This window comes from Leptidea sinapis, chromosome 20 (genome assembly GCF_905404315.1).
Source record: "Leptidea sinapis chromosome 20, ilLepSina1.1, whole genome shotgun sequence".
NCBI lineage: Eukaryota > Metazoa > Arthropoda > Insecta > Lepidoptera > Pieridae > Leptidea > Leptidea sinapis.
The window spans coordinates 2,994,849-3,018,362 of NC_066284.1; the positions used below are offsets into that span (position 1 = coordinate 2,994,849).

The window sequence follows — 23,514 nt, forward strand, 5'->3', positions numbered from 1 at the left end:
GAGCTGTTTTAATGCTTAAATGTTTAATTGAAGTTTATCACAATTCAATTGTTTTAAACTTGCAACATGATGAAAAAAAGGCACAAAGTGAGTATAACCTAGGAATGTACTTAACTATCATCCTCTTCAATTTTTGGAGCCAAATAGTATCGGATGTGACCAATGTCTGGAATGCGGTATTCTACAACTAATGGTACATCAGCTGACATTGACAATTGAACCTGAAACAGAAAGGCATATTTGAATGGAACTAACTAATCAACCATGAACATGTGTCAAAAGATGAATTGTCGTGGGGAGCATGGTCTATAAACTGTTTATATATATTATATGTGATCCAGTCATTTATGTCAATCTGTGCCCAAAGTAAAACATAGATAAGCTCATCAATCTAGTTTCTTTTACCTTTGGTCAAATATGGCAAACCAAAATGTATACAAATCCACATTTCACTGCCATTACAAGTCAATAAAAAGTTAAACTCTAGATCTACGCTGTTGTGCCCATTTAAAATGTGATCTGGATTATGGGTTGGTTATATCATTCCAAAGTATTGTATGGTAGTAGCACATATTTATGTCACTAGCTGCCATGTCACAGTGTGCTATGTAGTAATACAATACTCAAAACTTGTAGTTGCTTGTCAGTAAAGTGAATGTAAATATGCAATGACTTTCCTTTGTACTCTGACATGTTTCTTGCATGGATATCTATTGATTGGCGTGGGAATGTTTCAGTGATGTTGCTTGGCTTGGCACAGCAGTCAAGAATTAGAGAAATTGTTGGAAGATTGTCATTACCAGCCCTCAAACATCTGTATCTGACCATAGAAACAACATCATCTATAATTTTTTTTTTCCAAAACATGTAGACAGTGAATTTCTACTAATGCTGGAATTATTCAATTTATCATATATATAATATACTTCATTATTGTAGGGTTATAAATACAATTTTCAATCATCAATTAGTTTTTAACACCCTTTTGATTCTCAGGATATTTTTTTTAAACAAAAAATAAAATTTAACGCTTATTGTTTAATAAAAACCAGTAAAGGTGTTTAAGGATCTTATAAGATTGAAATTGAATTTCCAATATAAGAAGGAAGCTGTGGAATGAGCTTCCTTGTGTGGTGTTTCCCGGACAATATGACATGGGTAACTTCAAAAAAAGTGTGTACACCTTCCTTAAAGGCCCGCAACACTCTTGTGATTCCTCTGGTGTTGCAAGATAATGTGGGTGGCGGTGATCACTTAACACCAGGTGACCCGTACGCTCATTCGTCCTCCTATTCCATAAAAAAAAAAGTTGCACAAACAACAATACATTATATGTACTAGTTATATTTGTAAAGATATACATTACCTGAGGACTCAGTGAGGTGGCTTTTGTGAAGTAGTTGAGATATTGACAGGCAAAAGTCAATGTGACGGGCTCATCCATCTCTATGACAACAGCCTCCTCTTCCTTGTCTATGGTTGCTGTTTGTGCCAACTTAATATTTGCCGAACCAATGTCGCCACTTGCAGAGAATTTTACACCTGGATACATAAATATATATACATAAATCTTTCAACATAATAAATAACTTTAGTTTATTTCTTTGGTTGATGTAATATTAGTTTTAATTAGATTGGCGCTATTTTTAATTATTTAGATAAGTTTTTCAAATTTTGTTCATATTATTTGTTATTATATTTTGTAAATGTTTATTATGTAATGTATTGAGTACAATACACAATACAATAACAACTAAAACACTAGTTTGTTGCAAATAAAGATATACTTACTTAAAATAAATTTGGGTCTAATTTGTGGGGAGGTTAAACAAAGTCCATGGATGTTCACCCACAGTGTAAGAGAACATCCAGATGGTGTTTCACTAATCATGTGAATTACACTTACCTTCTTTTGTACATGAGATCACCATTGATTCTCCAAACTGTGAGAGATCACGGCATATTCTAGCAAATTCTGCACTTGGCATCCTGATTGTGCAACTGTATTCTGTCTCTGGGATACCTGCAAAATGACAAGAGGTTTCTTTATAAAGTAAGCTGCATAATTTTCACAAGGACTCTTTGTACATTTAAATATTGGGATTACATAATTATAAGAATTAATTTTGAGAGTATATTATGTTTTATAATTTATTTCTTGAACTCACAGATCTATATTATTCTGGACTATACAATTTTACATATATACAGATAATTAAACAAACATGCAATCCCTTAATAATCTTGTTCTGAGTATAGAAATAAAAATTATATAAATATTTCAATTAGATATAGTTATAAGTAAATGTAATCTGCATGACTATTTTATTTATTGAATTAAGCAAGTACCTAGATGCTCCAAATCTAAGTTCATAAGCTTCATTTCATAATCGGAAACTTTCTCTTGATTAGGGCTCTCAAACACAAATGTAACTGTATCTGCATTGTCCTGGGCTTTCATTGTAACAGTGTCCTTGTCACCTGCACACTTCAATATCTTTGACATACTGAAAAAAAATTCTTAATTAGAGCATCAATTCATCAACACAGGGTTAACACTTCTACTGCTAACCTGAGAATTATCTAATATGTGGTGTCAATTGAACTATAGACACTTTTAAAAAGTAGGGTGTGTTAAGCAGTACACTTAATAGCGTTTTAGCAGTCAATGTACTGCCAGAAAATTAGGATAAAAAATACTGATAATATTTCAATACCTTCCCAGATTCATACCCATGGATATATTTCTATCACATCTGTATTTGTCAAAGCCATCTGCTCGTAGAGACAAAGATACCAGTGATACATGAGAGTTGTCCATAGCCTGAAAAATGGTATTACCAAATAATAAAAATCCAACAAGGCCATTTAATCTTGGCTTCATCATATTTTATTTCAATTCAAGTGTTTTAACCAACTGTAATAAATAAAAAGCTAAAAGGAATTCTGCACATTTAGTTAATGGAATAAGAGTATTAACGAGTTTTCTGTTTGAGTAATAAATGTCCGTTTATAAGATCAATATTACATTACACATTACTAATATACATAGAAAGTTTATTTCTTAATTTTATAATAACTTTAGCAGTTAGGATCCTAGCTGTAACTAGAAAATGTTTATTTCACAGTACGGAGTTAAGTGTACCTGTAATTGTATTCCATTGTCATCACAATCGAATGTTGCTTGGGTAAGCAAGTCTTTGATGGCTTCGAGGACTTTCTTCAGGATCGAACTACGTAAGAGCCTTGCTTCAAACATTATGGTAACTAGAATCAAACAATAAAAGTATACAATTCCCTGCACAAGTAAAGTGGAGAGCAACAACAGAAAAATGACGCCATTGATAAAGAAAAAAAGGTTAGTCATTAGTGAAACATATCCATCCATAAAACAAAACACCCGAGTCAGAATAATTTACTTACGTATTATAAGTAGATATAAAGGAGACACTACTATTTTCTTAAATATGTTAAAGAAATATTTGATGGCCGATGAAGTCAAATATAAAATAGTAATGTAGTTGATTTCTTATAATTTTGACACACTCAACCGGCATTTGCAGTTGTAAAATGGCGCGAATTTTTTATGTCAAACTCTAACTTTCAATTTTTTTTTTGGATTTTATGGCCTGGTAACCTAACTTTCTAAGCCACAGAATCACAGAGCACAGAATACTTTTATATATTTTTTTGAAAACCAAATCTAACAGGTAATAGAAATTGATAGACGGTAAAGTCCTCGGAGCAATTATCAAGCCTACAGAAGTAACAATAAGTTAAGCTGTACAGCACTGGCTTGATTTTTCTACCCTACGTGAAACGCATTGCAGTATGCACTGAATAGAGACTGACATATCTCACCTTGACCAAGCTCACAACTTGCATCGCCAAATCACAAAAATTTCAAAGGCAAGCCTGCTGCACGGTGACGGGTTGCAAGAGAATAACACCTACTGCCGCTATGGAGATGGTTTTTTTTTTATGGAATAGGAGGACAAACGAGCGTACGGGCTTTGAGCATTCCTCCACTGCACCTATTCATATATCAAGAAGCAGCGATGGCTACGCTAAGATTAAAACACAAAAAAAAGTGTGTGTGACAGCTCCGACGCACGACTGGAGTTTACTCCTCAAGAACGATTGTCTTTGAACAGGTAGGTCACTATCGAAAGCATGGTCAGCCACGCCCCTTGTGGAAGCAGTTAGTAAAAAACCGACTTCAAAATCTGAAAAGTATAAGATAACTAAAAATTTAATTTAATACACGTTTACCTTTAATATTAATAAAATACTATTATTTATATGTGCTACCAATTGATAGGTTTTAAGTCGGTGACAAGCCCTAAATAAAATAAAACTAAATATTAGAAACAGCTTACTTACTGTAATTATTAAGGTTATCTGTCCATGGGTGTCTGTCCGCATGGGTTGTTTTGTTCTAGACGAAGCTATCCCGCTGAAAGTCACGCGTGGCGAGTGTAGGTATTTACTACTACATTTGGCTTGGCACCGATTTCAAAGCTATCAATATATAGCACAGGCAAATTATAGTATTTTATTAATATTACAGATAAAGGTTTAATAATTAGAACCTGAATGAAAACTCCTAAAAAGCCGTACACAAAAAACAATTATATCATCGAGGTAAACAAAGATTTGCATAAAAAATGTTCATAAAATAAAAACGAATGGGTCAAACTATGTAAAATTTTTCTGAGACCAAATGGCATCCATTCTGGTACACTAAACGTAAAAAATTATGCAATTCGGATCATAAATTTCAGAGTAATCGGTGTACATACATAAAAAAAACCGATCGAATTGATAACCTCCTCCATTCTGAAGTCGGTTAATAAAATAGAGTGGACTTTCATTTTTTCCAAAAATTATAAAGTAGAGCTCGAGTAAGGTAACGACAGTTTGCTTACACAATATCATGAGCTCGACCTCTACACAGATGGCCTAAGCTTAACACTGTATACGAGGTAGAATTCATGGGGATTTGATGTAGCGGATGTAGCGGCCAATGCAATCGTTCCCAGAGATATTCAAGATCACACCATCAAAATACTCTCAAACATTATTTAAATCGGTATTACAAACCCTTAAAAGAAAGGTTATCAATTCTAGCCTATTATTTGAATGCCACTCAGCATTAAATGAGGTGGCAGGCAAAAACAACTCCTTAACATTACAGTGGATCAAGGGTCACCGTAGGGTTGGGGGCAATGAGACGATCGGCTAGAAAGTCTTCTGAGACCCAACCGGTCGGACCAGAACCTTTCCTACCCCTGTCGCAGTTGGTTAAGGAATCACATAAATCAAAAGATAAAGGCACTCCATCAACAATACTGGGATAGCCTTGAGGAGTGCAGGCAAGCCAAAGCAGCCTGCGCCGACTTGCGTTTTACCAGGGCAATCTTACGATTTAGTTGGTATTAACTAAGATTAATATTATATGCGGCCACAGGTCAGTGCAATTTTAACAGGCATCTTTTTAATATGGGTGTCATAGACAACCCTCAATGATTTTTCGCAATGTTCTCACTTCTTTACTATCTCTGCTTTCCTTACATTAAAATAAAAATACAGTCAATTAGAAAACCAAAGTGGATATCAAAAGGAATAAGATAATGTTGCAAAAGGAAACGAGAGTTACTATGGAAATATAGATAAAAACCTAATAATAAAAATAAACAAAATTACAAAGTGTATGGAAAGCGTTTAAAAAATATCATGAAACTAACACAAAAATCCCAAAATGATTATAAAATAAGAAATTCGCATAACAAATCTAAGACTACATGGGACATAATAAATGAAAACAGATTAAAACTCAATAATAACAAAATTGAACGTATTAAAAAAGGCAACGAAATAATAAGTGACCCCTTAGAGATTGCACAAGCTTTTAATGAACATTTTCTTAGTCGTAAAATTTTGTCAACAACTAATGAAAGAGCAAACGCTAACTGGAACAAGCCGAATTCAATTTTTATGAAACCATGATCGCCTACTCAAATAAATAATATCATAAAAACACTAAAACATACAAATAGCACTGGGTTTGATGAAATTTGTACCAAAGCAGTAAAATATGTATCTGATATAATATCGCCAGTTTTGTGTCATATTACAAATCTATGTATAGAGAATGGTGTATATCCAGATAATTTAAAAACTTCAATTGTGAAGCCACTCTTTAAAAAAAAAGATAGGGAAGACATGGACTGTTATAGACCAGTTTACCAATTTTCTTAAAAATAATAGAAAAGTATATTTGTAATAACTTAAACGATTATTTTGAAAAGAATGAAATATTAACCGAAAAGCAAAAAGGCTTTAGAAAAAATAAATCAATTAATTTAGCAATATACAATTTCTTGAAGGAAGTCATTACTAATGTAGATAAAAGAAAGCATGTATGCGTACTTTATATGGACCTCACTAAGGCATTTGACTATGTCGACCATCAAATATTATTGAATAAGCTAAGCGTGTACGGGGTTAGAGGAAACAGCTTATCACTTCTAAAATCATATCTAACGGGGAGGCAACAAATGACACAAATAGCGAGGTTAGTACGGCATGATAAAACAGAAACACCATATATATCGGAGTAAAAAACCGTAACCACTGGAGTACCGCAGGGAAGTATATTAGGTCCATTGTTGTTCATAACATATATAAACGATTTCCCTACGGTAACCAACCATGAGATGATTTTATTTGCTGACGACAGCACAGTGATATTTATAGGTGAAAATTTAAATTCTTTTCAAAGTGACATTATTAATACTATAGGCAAGATTATAAACTGGTTGACATGTAACAATTTAGTCATAAATCTTGACAAAACTAGAATAATGACATTTGCAAATAGACGCAATAAGATAGCATTGAACATTAATTATCTAAGTAAAAAAATATCTGAAATAACACAAACAAAATTTTTAGGCCTACATATTGATGATTGCCTAAATTGGAAAACCCATATTGAAAATTTGTGCTTGAAGCTAAATAGATTTTCATTTGCATTACACATGCTGTCTAAAGTAGTAAACCAGTCCGCAGTGTTAGTAGCTTTTAACGCATATGTCACATCAAATATTCGGTACGGGATCATATTTTGGGGAAATTCCACAGATAAGGATAGAGTCTTTAAATGTCAGAAAAAATGTATAAGATCTATATTTCATTTAAGCCCTACTGATTCCTGTAAACCATATTTTGATAAATTTAAAATACTTACTTTCCCGTGCCTATATATATATGAAGTGCTAGTATTCATTAGAACAAATGATCAACTATTTAGTTACTCTGATAGTAAACGCAGAAAAAATAAAATATGTTTCACGCAGCATACAACGGCACTTTTTGGTAATAGTACATTTAATATAGCTCCTCAGCTATATAATAAACTACCAGCATCATTAGCGGACCAAAACTTAAATATTAACTCTTTTAAAAATAAAATTAAGGAATTTTTAATGACAAAGAAATATTATTCAGTTAAAGAATATTTAACAGACATGAATGTATAGTCATTAGAATAAGTTCATTCAGATATTTCAAATTAACATTTTTAGTAAGCAAATTTTTATTTTTCACATTTTTATAATATTATGGTGGATAGACTTTTATGAATAATTTGGTTTTTATGTTGTATGTTTTTCACGGTAAACTTAGAGTAAGAATTGTAAAATATTATTTTTGCATGCCTACCCGGCAGATTGTTAGCACCAATGATTATAATGTAACACCAATGTACCCACTCAATCTATGCAATTAAATGACTTGATTTGATTTGATTTGAAGAGGCTGCCTGGGGGTAGATGAAACAGTCGCCCATGTTCTGCTAGAGTGCAGAGAAGTAGCAAACTACAGGTTTGCCCTGTAGATTGCACTTGGGGTCAGCAGGCGCTCTTAGAAGTTGGTTGACTTCCTGGAGAATCTTGACTGGTTGGAGTAGTCTCTCGCTCGCAAAATAGGCGCATATGACGTTGAGCTGTCTGATTTGATTTAACTATACATCAGCACAATTATTAAGAAAAAAAATCGCAAATCTCTGAGCACACTATTGTGGATTACGTTAGTATGGAGAAGCCTGATGGAATATAGCACTAAGTCATCTAATTTTTTACATGTAAATGCAATTTTAGTAGAATCGAAAACCTAACGGAATATAATTTATTGTCAAATGTCATGATTTCGACTAGTCACAGTATACTATCTATTCCAGTACTAAATATTGACAATGACAATTATTACGTTTTATACATTGGTTTTACTTGAAAATCAATTGTGCGCTTTGTGCGCAATACTCAACAGTCAATAGGAATGAAAATAAAATATTTCCAATTGTTTAGTTACAGAATACAGACCTAACAATATTTTAAGAGAATAATAATTAGTTTTATCGGTTCTATTTAATGAACATTTCAAGGTTTCATTTTGTGTTTGTTACCAAGGTGAACTCTACATAATTGGTTAATGGTTCGTTCAATGCCAGGAGGCAAAGTATGTAAGGTAATCGATGCATAATAATTATTTTAAGACAAAAGACTGAAGCCTCGTCCTTCACACATAAGAGCATCGCTATCAATGCACGCTACAAATGAGTGTAGTTCGAAGCGATTATGAAGTAACTTTAACAGTGCATGTGTAAGTACCTACGTAGTGTACACATGCACAACGTTAAGTAATCGCTTTAAAAATACGTGCACACTAATTTAAGCTGTACACTGATCGCTGGTGGTGGGTTTTCTGCTTGTTACATTCTTATCATAGTTTATCAGGTAACACAAATAAATGTAATTACTAATGGGTGATAACACATACTAGTTTCATATTATGGCTAATGTAAAGGCTAGAGTTAACACTTCTAAAACTTCTAATACTAATAAGAAGGGTAAAGTTGGCAGGCCCAGAAAATTAACAAGTGTTAAAAATGTAAAGGACAAGAATATGGTGCTTAAAAAGTTTAATACAAGGTCAAGTGGTAAGATTTCAAAGGCAAAAGTATTACTAGACCCTAGAGTTGTCCGTGATAAAAATGACAAGGAAGCAGATGGAAATCAATCTAAATTAAAAAAACTCTTGTTGCGTTCAGGGCATATCAGATATAAAAATAAATTTGATTTCAATGTGTTGGATGAAATATTAAAGAGCGAACTTTTGATTAAAGAGCATACTGAGAAACTGTCTGCTAAGATAGCAAAAAATACTATACCAAAGAAAAAAAATAAAACTAATACTAGCAAATGTCAGGAATCTAGAAAAGAGACAAAGAGCAATGGTTTGTTAGAAGAGCCTAGAACTATAAGTCCGAGTGGGCTCATTCATAAAAGACTGGGTCAGGAAGGACAGTCTGAGGTATATCCAAACACCAATAATTTTCCTAAAAATATAAGTGATGAAAAAATATCAGAAATTCTTGGATGCAAAAGCATTGGTAAAATATTTATATGCAACTACTGCCACAAAGGATTTAATAGTAAAGAGACTATAAAAAGACATATAATGATTCATATGAATGTACCAAATATACCTTGCCCACAATGTAACCGAATTTTTAGCAATACTTTTTATCTAGCAGCTCATACTAGAAGACAACATCCTAATTGGGAAAAACATTATATGTGTAATATTTGCGACATGCCATTTTTACTGAAGTCCAATTTAAAAGTGCATTTAACCAGTCATAGCCAAAAAGAAAAAATGTTTAAATGTATTTATTGCAAAGAAAAATATCAAGATCAACATGCACTGGTACAACATGAGAAGAAGCACTTAGTTGATGATAAATATTTATGTATCATTTGTGATATGGCCTTCGATTGCAGAAATAGACTAACAAGTCATTATAGAATTCATAGAAATGTAAAAGACTTTATATGTCAGGAATGTGGCAAAGGATTTTTAAGACTGAATTCATTAAGGCGGCATGTGCAAGTCAGTCATTCTGGACACCGTTTACAGTGCCCTGTATGTAATAAAAGTTTGAAAGGTCATTTAGCAGAACATATGCGCACTCACAACAACAAAAGGCCCCATGAGTGCCCAGATTGTGGCCAGCGTTTCACTCAATCAACTCAGTTGACAGTCCATCGAAGAGCTCACACAGGAGCTCGTCCATACACTTGCAGAATCTGTGATAAGCCATTCTCACATTCAAATGCTTTGATGTTGCACATTCGTATACATACAGGTGAAAAACCTTTTAGTTGTGCAATGTGTCCAATGTCTTTTTCACAACTGCCACACATGAAAGCACATATGCGCAATATACATGGAAAAGTGAATCCATATCGATGTCCTAAATGTGACCAATTTTTTAAATTAAAAGCTGATTTGGATAGTCACAGTAAAAGTTGTAAGAAAAGTAAGACTAATGCAAAGGCATCACAAGATGATAAATTGGAAGAGGCGGAAATTACAAATAGGCTCACACGTATGAGATTCCTTCTAGCACTGCTGCTCACCATGATTGCAACCAAAGACAAGCTCAAGTATTTGGGTTCGTATTTTTAACTTTATCATATTTTCACACAAAACAGATTGCACTTGTTATACTTTTTGAGTGAAAACATTGCTTCCTGTGTGTTTGCAATAACAGGAATCATTGAAGGAATACATAACATTATTTATTCATTCAATTCCAAATATACATCATACTTCTATTCAATTCAAAACACAATTATTATTAACTGCTGTGTGAACTTTACACTTGATAATCCATGATCAAATACAGTGCACATCCATTAAAATTTCAGTACATTAGAAATATACACATAAGTATACAAATTCCTGATGGGTTGTTCAATGTGTGAGTGATTTGTGTGCTGAAGTGTGCTTATGTTGAGTGTGTGTTATCCATTGGCACTTCCATGACATCGCTTCAAGTCCACAGTTTTTGTTTTAGTGAAGACTTTATGGATGCCGGAGATGCCCTTGATATGTGATATTACATTGTGAGTGAGTTCATTATTCATTTTTGTTAATATCGGTGTTGGCTGGTGAAGGGTCTGGTTGGCAGTATGTAAATCTTTTTCTTGCAGCATATTTCTAAATTAGGTGGTGGACTTTTATTATTTTATCAGGGACTGATACATAATGTGTTTTGTGGTTGTGGTATGATTTTCTATTTAAATTATGGCTCAAGTTGATTTAATAGTTATAATTCACGATGGCATTCTATGTTGACCATAATACCCTTATAGTCAATGAATTGGAACCACGCATACTAGGGATATTTAGAAGATTTCCATTAAAGGACATCTAAGGCTGGATTTAGTGCTCCACCAAGGGTGAACGCTGACGTTAGTCCAACGTAGTGCGTACCCGTACGCGCTGACCATGTTGCGTTTAGTGCTCAGCTGACAGCAAACTTGATTGCGCGTGTACAATTGCTAAGACAAGTAAATCCATTTTTAACCTCTTTAATATGTGCGCAGACGATTACGGAATAAAAGGCGGATAAGATATTATATTATATGTTTACCCAATTATTTTTGGAGCGTCGAATTGAAGGAGAAATTTATACAACATATTCGAAATTTCCAGACCACAAATTTTTGTTTACGATGTCACGAACGCGCGTACTGTCGGTTGCTCGGTCAGAGTCGCATCGAACGCACTAATTTATTGCAATAGCGCGTCAGCAGACCGACGTACGCCGGATTGACTAGCTCGATCGACGATTCTTATCAGCGCGACGTAGACTGAACGCGATCATATGTTTGCATTGTTATAGTTATACTGGACCGACGTCAGCGCTGACAGTCGGTCGAGTACTAAATGTAGCCTTAATGATCTATATCTGTAGCACATGTTACTTAGAACTTTTTTGGTAAGACATTATACCTGTAGATATAATATACATACATTGTAAAATAATCAAAATTTTGGTCCATAATTTATTCATATATAGGTAAGAATTTGGTGATAGTTATTCATTGACTGGATTGGTATGGAAGCTTTAAGAAAAGGTGGTGACTTAAAAAGCTACCAATTAAATATGTATTCTAACACATAATTTTATGACAGGATTCAACAAACGATTAATTGATGAACTTTTAATGGAATCACTGGAGGCAATGGGCCACAAACCCTGCAAGGATTCTACTCTTACACCGTTTGACCGTCTCCAGATCAATATACAGATGTTGTTAGAGGGTACAGTGCCCACAGATCAGATGGATATGTTCAAAAAGGAATCTAAAACAATAGAGCAAATTTTGGAATTGCTGACTGATGAGAAAAGGCGACCTTGAATATGTAGTTACTATTTGGATATGAATATGGTAAGACCTTTTGATATAGTTCTATAGCATTGGTTGATAAATCTGCAAGCTTGGTAAGCTGTTAAAACTCTAAAGGTTATGTGATGGTTTTTATGAAATGTTTTGGGTTTTTAAGGAAACAAAACACCCAAGAGATATGAATCACCAAAGATGTATTATGTTATGATAATAATTTAAATTGAATGTTATCATGTAATGTAACTATTTCTTTTAGAGGTGTCCTTTATATTCTGTGACAACATCTAGGTAGAGTTGTATACAGAGTGTTAAAATATACTGTACAAGGCTTATATTGGTATCAAGTAGTGAGAACTTACAAATATTGATTTTTCGGAAATAAGCACATTTAAAAAAAGTGAAAAAGAAAAGAGTCATAACATACCCAATTAAGTTTGGACACCTCTGCCTGCGGCCATTTTAATTTTTCCCCTGCCCACACACCCATTTCATTCATTTACCTGCAAAGGGCGCGCGGGCGACGACAAACAACGAAAATTTTGTATTAATCTTTCACTTTTCACTTTAATTCACTACTATGTGTCAGCGTCTCTCAAGGCTAGTTTGGACTACATCAGTATTTTAGTCGAGTGGCGAGAAATTTAGTGGCTAAACTACTCGCTACTGCACAGAAATCGTTCGCATTACTGTCCAGTACAGAACGCAAGTGAGTGGTGTTTTGTAAGATGAACGAGCTGCAATGCAATAGAAATAATAAACTGATTAAGCTAATCGTAATGGCTATTTTAGAAGAGGTGAATAAGGAAATTTGTGTGATTAACCTTCCGAAACGAGCAAGTGCCCCCGCGCCGCGGTAAGCCTATTACGAAGGCGGCACTGAAAATTTCGGGAATGAAGGAAGTTACACAACATAACTATTTAAAAATGTATAATTTATTGCTTTTCAAAGTATTCTCCGCGAAATTTGACACATTTTTCCATACGATGGAACCAATCATAGAAGCAAACATTCCATTCGGAAGTTGGGGTCTCCAAAATAGCCGTTTTGTAGGCGTCCACAGCTTCTTCAGATGATGAAAATCTCTGACCACGCAATTTGTTCTTTATTTTAGGGAAAGTATAGAAATCATTAGGGCTTAGGTCGGGGCTGTACGGCGAATGGTCTAATAATTCTTAATAGTTTTCTTGCTCTAAAAACTCTTTTGTTCTGTGCGCGGTGTGAGAACTCGCATTGTCGTGATGGAGGATGATGCGGCGGTTGCAGTTCTCCTTACGGAGTTCAGAAACGACCTGTGGCAAACAAATCCTAGCAGAATGGTAATTCTGAATTAACCGTTCTTTGTCCCTCAAGAGTAATAGTCGCAACGTGGCTGGTTTTAGGAGACAAACGTGGCTAACATTTTATTTGCCACACTCCGTGAACGAAAATTTTTTGTTGGCTTTAACTCATTTTCGAACACCCAAACTCGTGACTGGTTTTTTGTTTCGGGTTCGTACACGTATATCCAGGATTCGTCACCTGATACGATGTTGTATACAGCATTTGAGGATCCTGCGTGGAATCTTTCGAGAGTTCTACGCACCAAGTAACGCGAGCCGCTTTTTGCTCTTCACAGAGCAAATGTGGTATCGATCGGGAAAACAACTTTTTTACACCTAATCATTTCAGTTCATGCAAGATTATTTGTATTTGACTCATGCCAATGTCTAAAGTTGCCTGAATTTCGCGGTATGTCACATGTCGATCTTCTTCAATCAGCTTACGCACAGCATCAACGTTTTCTTTGGTGACTGCAGTTTTTGGACGACCTTGACGGGGATCATCACTGAGCTTCACACGTCCACGTGGAAATTCATCAAACCAGCGATAAATTGTGGTTTTGGATGGGGCTTCATCACAAATGCAGAAATCATCCGGTCAACACACTGTTTTTGTGTTAAACCACTTCGAAAGTCGTACTAAATCATCGCTCTAGAATTTTCTCGAGTCAATTCCATTTTCTCAACGACTAAACAAGTTTGACAAGACCTTGGGACAAGACTGATAATCTATTTTTAAATAAATAAATGATATTCGATTTTTAAAACCAAGGAGTTTTAAATTAAAAAGATTTTAATATGACAGGAACAGTGGAAATATTCCATTCCCGATACTTTAAGTGCACCTTATGTATTTTACGTGTATTCATAGATTGCTTATAATTATGATGATTTGAGTGAACGTATGAAAAAGCTATTAAAACAAGCTATAAGACCATGCAAAATAAAGCATCTTATAATTAAAATAAGGTGATTTGGCGATTAAGGCGATTTTGGTGTATCTGAAAAATCGAGTGCCCTAGGGCACTTGCCGATTTCGGAAGAAGAAAAGAAGTTAATTAATTTCCTATTCACCAAATTCTTTCATTCAAATTCATAGTTTTTTCTAAAACTAAATATGCGGTTTTTTTGCTTTTTTCATTTTCATTTAATTTGCTTGTTTAGTCGGTGAACCAGCACGGACGCGTGGTGGGACGCTACTCGTCAAATAAAATGGAATAAAATTGATTGACTCGACTATATTATTTACTTACCTACTCGACTAAATTTTTGGTGTTTAGACATATTTAGTTACAAAATTACTCGGTACTCGACTAAAATACTCGTCTAGTGTGAACTAGGGTTCAACCGCAGGGTCTGCTCGGCGTGATCGCAACTGACTTGGATACATTTAGTGCAACGTTTCACGACATTGGCATGGACCCATTTTAATACCCTCGTGTCAGTCTTAACTGTATCGAATACTGTAACGAACGAGCTCTTAGTTCCCCCTCAGCGTCACAAATTTTTCTTAACACGTATCCCTTCACGTGTCCACAAAGAAAAATTCGAGCGGCGTGAGGTCGAGAGATCGTGGCGGCCGAACGAACGGCGCGCGAAATATGGGGTGGAGCCCCGTCATGTTGCATGGACGCTATCCGTTGTGTGCTGTCGCATGTGCAGGCGCTGGAAAGCATTGCGTTACAAGTGCATAACTTTGCTCGAAATGCCTACGAGCGGCACTAAAATACTCTTCACTCGAGTACATGACGCACAAAAACGCAATTGTCGCGAGCGCAAAATTTGCACATCCGATCCTGAAGCGGGTCGACACGACAGCTAACTGAGTGAGTGTTATCTGTAATTTTGTAAAGCAATAATTGGCGGCATACAAAGTTGCGATAGGCCCCGCCTTATTCGTTTGAGTCGCCGCTCAGCTGATCAGCTTTATGCCATTGGATCGAGGTCAGAACGATGGCTTTTGTTTACTGGTAGAATAAATAAGTCAGGGGTTCTCAAGATTTTTGAAAACATTAAATATATAATAAGACCCCTGTAGCCCAGTGGTTAGTGAACCTGCCTACTGAGCTAGAGGTCCCGGGTTGGAATCCCGGTAGGTGCAACCATTTATATGATTAATATGAATGTTTGTTCCTGAGTCATGGATGTTTATATGTATTTATATCTTGTACCCATAGTAGAGGCTATGCCTAGTTTGGGGCAAGATATTTTGTGTCAGAGTGTGTCAATAATATTAAGTATCTATTATATGAAATGTTCTTTTTATTGTAGTATTTAATTTAAGGGGTTGGGATTTTTCGTGGTATCTCCGCATTGTACTTCATATCCGTGTTAATTATCGTTCAGGTTTTTTTAACACCCGAAGTATGTTCATTCGAGTATTGCATCAATAATAATTTAAATAGCATTAACGAAAAAGGTTTTTGTGACATTATTGTTTTTGCGCCCCACGTGTTTCTGATAACGAAAAAATAGTAACCTGCCAGTTTGCATGGTGGGGGTGGCTATGTTTTTGGGTCACGGTTTGAAATTTTGTGACTTTCCAATTTCCTTATATCGCGCTAAAATTGTTAAATTATTGTAATGCATATGATTATCTTACCTTCAATCTGACGCGCTCGAGTTGTTACAACGATCTAATTTTTTTACTAATCTGATCGGCTGCTCTAGTCGCTCGAACCTATAGGTTGAGTATACTCAGAGCCCAGGTATGTTGGGAGTACTTCACAAGGTGTAAGTTTGCACCTCTTATCTTATTCTGACGCACTCGAATAAATCGCAAAAATCCCACTTGGGCTCCTCTACTATACTGTTTGGTACATGGTTTGCTTATGTTATGACTTTTGTCCAATTACCATGGACCTTTCAGGCTCATGACAATTGATTAGTTGTCATTCTCAAATTTCGTTACACGAAAGTGGAATTAATTGTGTGATGATTTATTTTATTGTGAAAACAGTATGACATAAAATTTTCATTAAAAGCCATTGTGACGTTACTCGTATTTCGTATCAGAAACAGTATTTTTTATATTTTAATTTCGTCAAAAGGAATAGAATAGAAAAATCGATCTGCCACATAAGTCATCTAGTAGTTAAAAATAGCGGTGAAGTGATTGTGAAACGTAATCTGTTTTATCTAGAACTTCTATGTAGCCATTAATTTATATAGCCTATGACAATCTGCTACTATACTTGGACATTGTGAAACAACCCCTAAGGCCCGGTTTGCACCAAAGCGGAGAGTAGAGGAGATGTATTTTGATAACCAATCAGATTTCGTTATTTCCACATCTCCTCTCCGCTTAGCTTCGGTGGAAATGGATCAAGAGGAGAGGAGATGTCTCATTTTTCTTTGATATTGTTCCGCGAGTGAGCAAGCGGTGCGGCAGAGCGGAGGTGTGAAATGTCTTTAGTCGGGCGGCCGCGCTCCCTTTTCCCTCACCTTCTCCCCGCGTCTCGCACACCCGAAAGTGTCATTATTCGATTGACTGATCTTGAATGCAAATGGCGTTCCTTCCGTATTTTTAACCGACACAGTTTAGCAAAGTATTTTAACTCAAAAAAAGGAGGAGGCTCCAAAAATATTCTTATAGAATTACATTAACTCTTGTATACATAATATAGTCGCTAATAAATTAAATTATTTTTACTTTAAGTGTTGTTACTTTGTTGTTATTGATTTCGGTTTTTATTTTAGTATGATATTTTCAGTAAAACTTTCAAAACTCCAGTATGTTGACTAATTTCGAGCTCTTACAGCTCACATCTCCTCTCCGCTTTGGTGGAAACCGGGTCTTAGGCTCATAAATATTTATATAAATTGACTCTTAATTATTATGTGTTTCTGTTACTAAGTTTTTTGTTCTAGGGTTCTCAATATTCGGAAAGGTTTAATGCTCGCCTCCACAGCATGATGATGACGGACATCACAAAATAATGTAATAATAGTAAGAATATTTACGGCAAATATATTATAGTTATATTTAAAATCGAATGTTAAACAATTGTAGCATGAAATTTAATGAGTATTTAAAAGTGTGACAAGATTTGATGAATTTAAGAGAATATACATACTTTCTTATTGGGTCGCCATACACTTAAAATGTGACAGTTATAAAAGTTTATATGACAAATAACATGTGACCAATAAGAATAGATTTATGCCAATTATTATTGTTTTGATAAAATAGTAGTGACAACTTTACTAAATTAATTCTATAATTATTCAATTCTATTGTATTCTATTATATTTCAACTAATTTAAAGTTATAAAAAAAAAACAAATTAAAGCGTTTAATGAAACCTCCGTGACAGTAGAGAACTATTTTCATTTTATATATTTATATATTCATATTTTTTATTAATTTAAATTAGTAGACATTAAAAGAAAATGTAAATTGTCTCTTATGGTTTACCTACCAATAGAGCAAATCTCTATTGGTAATATATAATAAAAAATGTCATAAATGGAGGCATAATTATGGATTAGGGGTAAAATGAGTCTTCTCTGTAGAACCTAATTTTAGTAGAAATTTCTATTAAGAGCGCGTATTCGATTCGCGACGAATACTTCGTTTTTGAGTTTTATTCCCGAGCTATATCAGAATGACGTGAGCAGATTTGATGATTAAAAAGATTTTAGAAAGTTTAAGTCTAGATTTAGTGCACTGTCAGTAATATATTATATATTATATTGACACTTTCAGGGAAATAGAGTCAGAGTTATCTTTCAGGACGAATACATACAACCATCGTAGTGTGTTATAATGTTTTATTTTATGCTTTTATCTAGCGGAACACGTAGACTTAAAGTGCACTACAGAGCCCAATGACATTAATATGGCCATTATATGTTTAAAAAATACAAAGTCGATTCACTTTAACATGTTTTCATCACCAGTACTTGAATAGAAACGTAACTAATATATATATTTTTTTATAAAATTTACTTTTTTTTATGTAAATACTGATATTTCAGTCAGTTTTTACGAACCCGTTTATTGATACACAATTATTTTAAAACGTTAGAAATTTTCGCGCGCCACCATTGCCGAAACAGTCCGTGCAGGGTTAGCAAAATTGAATACGCACTCTTAAATCAGAGTGGCGGTACAGAAGCAAATGGGTAAATTCCAAAGGAGCGCCAAATTTATATATTATGTTTAATAATAAATCAATTGTAGTAAAACTTTTCATACATTTTTGATTGTTTATTTTTTGAATGAAACAGCTGAATTCATTCATACCCTCTTGCTACTGTGCAACTGTTTTGGCTAAATAACTAAAGTTATTTTTAATTGTAGCCTGACAACGGATAATTGCATCTCGTTGTTTATGAACATTTTATTTATGAATATAAGAAATGAAATGAATTAATTGCTTGCCTTGAGACCAATGTTAATTATTATATGCATTGATGATAATACCAAAGGATAATTTATTGTTAAATATGTGTGCCATTTTGTTCAACTTGTTTTATTATTTATTGGTTATTATAGTTTTAATAAAATAATGGAAAGTACCTACCAATCATGAATTGTGCACTGATAATTTTGTTAAATTGAGCCACAGTGATAGTTTAAATTATTATTTTAAATGTGTTTTTGGGTTTGCTAACATCAGTTAGTAATTAATAAATATAATAATAGTATACGTATTTTGTATTGTTCATTTAGGTTAAAATATATCAAACGAAATTTTATAATTTCGCATAGAATTCACCTATTATTAATAAATTGATTTATGATTTATTTATGAATAACAAATATGAATACAACAAAATAAACCAAATAATTTGTAAGTATATTTAATTGTAAGTTAATAGAGTTATTTATTGATAGATTTTAGGAGTAGTTTATTTTATATTTAATCTTACTGCTTAACATAATGCTAGTAGTTTTAAAGCGGTTTTATCCAGCCATAATTTTGCATATCATTTTTTTAAGTGTATTGGTATAGTTGTCGTCATTTACTTTAACCATGCTTTCTTTTTCTTCTATACATTACATAATATGGTAAATTAGACAAGATAGGCGCTACCTCCACGAGCGATTGTATTTACGAGTCACCCTTTCTCTCGTTGTACAATACTTGTTTTGTTGAGAGTTCAAATTCCGCTGGGAATGCGTGTTTCGACAATAGCACGACGATTCGTTGACGTTTTGATCGCATTTACGGCCGTTTCGATAACATATCTGTTCAGACTTAACGCCTGCACAAATATTACGCCAAAGCACCCGCATCAGGCGCTTGGAGATTCTTCATACATCTGTCATGTAATCTGTCACTCTCAATCTGTACTCACGTCACTTGACCTACGATCATTGTACAATTCACATCCTTTTTGAATTACATTAATTTATTAATTATCTGGGCATTTAATTTACACCATTCTATACGCTAAAGATAGAACAATATCTCTAGTTACGGACACATTGCTGTCACCGTTTAATGACAAGATCTTATCTATTTATAATTATGTCCAATATTGTTATAGTCCAATGCTTAATGTCGATCGGTTATTGAAATGTAAGTAAGCGTAAAAGGATAAATTTGTCTTACCTCTAGTAAGTTAAACTTAGGATAGATGGGTTATTGAAAACGGCCGTTAGCCAATCGTCGTATACAGATAGAAATACACGCCTCGATAATATTAATACTCGCTCGTGTAAGTGCCGCCTTAGGGCTTACCCACATTCACAAGAATTTCGTATTAGCAAATGCTGATATTCCACCGTAATCTTTATTTTTAAAATTGATTGTATTTGAAATATCTATCCAAGAAACTTAACTTTTCTTATTATTTAATTATGTGGCCTAACTATATTATTTTAACATTTGAATTCCGACGATATCCTATGTGTTTTTAACATAAATTGAATACGTCAACAATTATCTAATTTATATTTATAATAGGTCAATCAATATTTATTATTTTTAATAGAATATGCTATGTATAAACTTTAGCTTTCTGTAACCTCTAAACTGCATATGAAGTCCTGGTACATGTTGCTAGTATGACACATGATTTTAATATATAATACATTACTAACACCGCTACCATATTTATGTTCTCCTGGTGTCTATGCAGTTATAAGTCGTGCGTATGACATAAGAATATATTAAGGTATACCTACTCGCGTGATACATAAAAATAAAATAGTATGCATATTTCTGACTCATTCTTTGCCAGCTTCATCCTACACATTTTTGTATTTGTGTCTCTTACCTGTCATTTTTTGCGTTGCATCCGGTTTGAAATCACAACGATTCTAAAGAAGTTTCACTTCAAAATGCAAAAGTTTTATATTTCGTCATAGCCGTATTATTTTTGTAAAGAGATCCATATTTCCACAAAGGCCACCAACTTTTAGGCTTCTATTCTATTATTTCTAATTTCTATTTTGGCTATTGCGGAAGGGTGACTCACAATTTAGCCAATGACTGGTTGAGGTAGGACACCACGTAATGACTATGGAGAATACTGAATATTTTAGTGTTGAATGGGTAGGGGAGGGGGGTATGATCACAAGATTTGACAGTAACAGCAGTCAACTGTTAAAATACAAACTCATACACAGTCATTAAATATATAAACCCCATGTCATTAAATATATTAGCCGGGGTAAAAATTGTCCTCAACCTGACATTATATTTATATTTCCATTGCCTTAGGTTAAGGATTGGTCTCCGCTGCGCTCCAACTAGATACCGCAATACCTAAGAACAATAGTTTTTTTATTACGGAAACTACGAGGGCTGCACTAAAAGTATCGGGAATGGAATATTTCCACTGTTCCTGTCATATTAAAATCGTTTTAAGTTATTGAAAACTCCTTAGTTGTAAAAATCGAATACCATTTATTTATTTAAAAAAAAACTCGGTCTTGTCACAAGGTCTTTTCAAACTTGTTTAGTCGTTGAGAAAATGGAATTGACTCGAGAAAATTCTAAAGCGATTGTTTTCCCGATGGATACCGCATTTACTCTGTGAAGAGCAAAAAGCGGCTCGCGTTACTTGGTGCGTCAGAACTCTCGAAAGATTCCACGCAGGATCCTCAAATGCTGTATACAACATCGTATGAGGTGACGAATCCTGGATATACGTGTACGAACCCGAAACAAAAAACCAGTCACGAGTTTGGGTGTTCGAAAATGAGTTAAAGCCAACAAAAATTGTTCGTTCACGGAATTTTGCAAAAAAAATGGTGGCCACGTTTATCTCCAAAACCGGCCATGTTGCGACTATTCCTCTTGAGGGACAAAGAACGGTTAATGCAGAATGGTATGCTAGCATTTGTTTGCCACAGGTCGTTTCTGAACTCCGTAAAGAGAACTGCAAGCGCCGCATCATCCTCCATCACGACAATGCGAGTTCTCACACCGCGTACAGAACAAAAGAGTTTTTAGAGCAAGAAAACATAGAATTATTAGACCATTCGCCGTACAGCCCCGACCTAAGCCCTAATGATTTCTATACTTTCCCTAAAATAAATAATAAATTGCGTGGTCAGAGATTTTCATCACCTGAAGAAGCTGTGGACGCCTACAAACCGGCCATTTTGGATACCCCAACTTCCGAATGGAATGGTTGCTTCAATGAATGGTTCTTTCATATGGAAAATGTGTCAAATTTCGCGGAGAATACTTCGAAAAGCAATAAAAACATTTTTAAATAGTAATGTTGTGTCACTTCCTTGATTCCCGAAATTTTCAGTGCCGCCCTCGTATTAGATACTTGTGTGCGTGGCATTTTGACACTCAATGGCATCTTTCAAATTTTGTATTGTGATACCTGTGGCTTTCTTATTTCTTACAAGAAATTTGTAAAAATGATACTACAGTATCATTTTTACAAATTTCATTGTACCTGTGTTTTTACATTCGATTTTTGCGTAAAAGTTACGATTTTATTATTATTTTAGGGACTTATAAAAATCTTTTTAGCGGTCACCTAAACCAGTTATTTCTTTTAAAGGTACTTCTGTACTTCACATTTTTTTTGTGCAAAATATGAAATACTGAATTCTTTGCAAAAAAAAAATATATTAGGTATTTAAATACGTAAGTCGACAATCCTCTAAAGTGTATGTATGTAGAGGTTGTTATTATATTTTAAGCTACCGTATAAGTAATTAATTAGCGATGATATATAGGTACCAAATTTCTTGCCAATTTTTCGTTTAATGGATAACTTAGATAATTTATACATCTAGATTGCGCCTCTTGCTGTTAGGCGCATCACAATAGGCCAGGTTTATTACTTTAGTGTGCACGACAGCTACGTCTTACACTCGCGAAACGTCCGTCACTTTGTTTAAGTGTGCGTGCGTTGCTCAAAATTGAGGCTAGCAGTTGGCCGCTATGTTTCCTGACGCGTTTACATCTGTCACCGTCTATCCAGACGTATAAATTATCTAAGGGATATAAGTTATTGCCAGTTTTGATTTTGACCAAAGATTGTCTCTAATGAACCAAAGGAAAAAAGAAAAGAAATATTTATTTTTCATTAAAGAGTATATTTATTTATAAGTTCTGTTTTTGCGATAACACGGAGTATTATATTTTTAATCTGTGTAGTACCTAATTATAATTAAATAAGATAGCGTTATTTAAGTTGGATATTATACACATTTATTATAAGTTATTAATTATGGCACGTGTTGCCAAAGACTAGTTATTAAAATAAATAAATGTTTCAATATTATAGTTTTGACTTTTTACTCTCACTATCACAAGAATTCTCTACAAAGAATTACAAGCTTGTTACATACCCACATAGAATAATAACGCTTAGAACGTGAGTAGGCCTAAGCGAATTGAAGCACTTTCAATGTGGACGTTTATGACCACATACGTTTCCCGCCGCGTCAGTGTTATTCTGTCAACTTCCATGACAAACAGCGCGCGATATTTAATTTAAAAATGAC

The 23,514-nt window shown here is 34.2% G+C and overlaps 2 protein-coding genes across 4 annotated transcripts; one reads left to right on the forward strand and one right to left on the reverse strand.

Moving 5' to 3' along the window:
* Positions 1 to 6: 6 nt before the first annotated feature.
* On the reverse strand, positions 7 to 3,580 carry LOC126970362 (proliferating cell nuclear antigen). Its single transcript, XM_050816217.1, has 7 exons — positions 3,424 to 3,580; positions 3,146 to 3,267; positions 2,718 to 2,824; positions 2,350 to 2,507; positions 1,907 to 2,023; positions 1,367 to 1,542; positions 7 to 221 (listed from the first exon to the last, which is right to left on the reverse strand). The coding sequence occupies exons 2-7, from the start codon at positions 3,257 to 3,259 to the stop codon at positions 111 to 113; spliced, it is 783 nt and encodes a 260-aa protein (XP_050672174.1). The 5' UTR covers positions 3,260 to 3,267; positions 3,424 to 3,580; the 3' UTR covers positions 7 to 110.
* Positions 3,581 to 8,306: 4,726 nt separating this feature from the next.
* On the forward strand, positions 8,307 to 23,293 carry LOC126970295 (gastrula zinc finger protein XlCGF57.1-like). Of its 3 annotated transcripts, none has more exons than XM_050816132.1 (4): positions 8,307 to 8,529; positions 8,918 to 10,519; positions 12,049 to 12,305; positions 17,454 to 23,293. In XM_050816132.1, the coding sequence occupies exons 2-3, from the start codon at positions 8,968 to 8,970 to the stop codon at positions 12,273 to 12,275; spliced, it is 1,779 nt and encodes a 592-aa protein (XP_050672089.1). In that variant the 5' UTR covers positions 8,307 to 8,529; positions 8,918 to 8,967; the 3' UTR covers positions 12,276 to 12,305; positions 17,454 to 23,293. The 3 variants fall into 3 exon arrangements, with proteins under 3 accessions (XP_050672089.1, XP_050672088.1, XP_050672087.1); XM_050816131.1 differs by having other exon boundaries at positions 8,307 to 8,520; positions 8,911 to 10,519; XM_050816130.1 differs by having other exon boundaries at positions 8,307 to 10,519.
* Positions 23,294 to 23,514: the final 221 nt, after the last annotated feature.

Coding starts and splice junctions, on each gene's coding strand:
- LOC126970362 (XM_050816217.1), bottom strand. CDS start 3,259: ATGTTTGAAGCAAGGCTCTTACGTAGTTCGATCCTGAAGAAAGTCCTC. Junction 1,543..1,906: donor GATCTCATGTACAAAAGAAG/GTAAGTGTAATT, acceptor TTATGTATCCAG/GTGTAAAATTCTCTGCAAGT. Junction 222..1,366: donor CCACCTCACTGAGTCCTCAG/GTAATGTATATC, acceptor TTTCTGTTTCAG/GTTCAATTGTCAATGTCAGC.
- LOC126970295 (XM_050816130.1), top strand. CDS start 8,854: ATGGCTAATGTAAAGGCTAGAGTTAACACTTCTAAAACTTCTAATACT. Junction 10,520..12,048: donor AGACAAGCTCAAGTATTTGG/GTTCGTATTTTT, acceptor ATTTTATGACAG/GATTCAACAAACGATTAATT.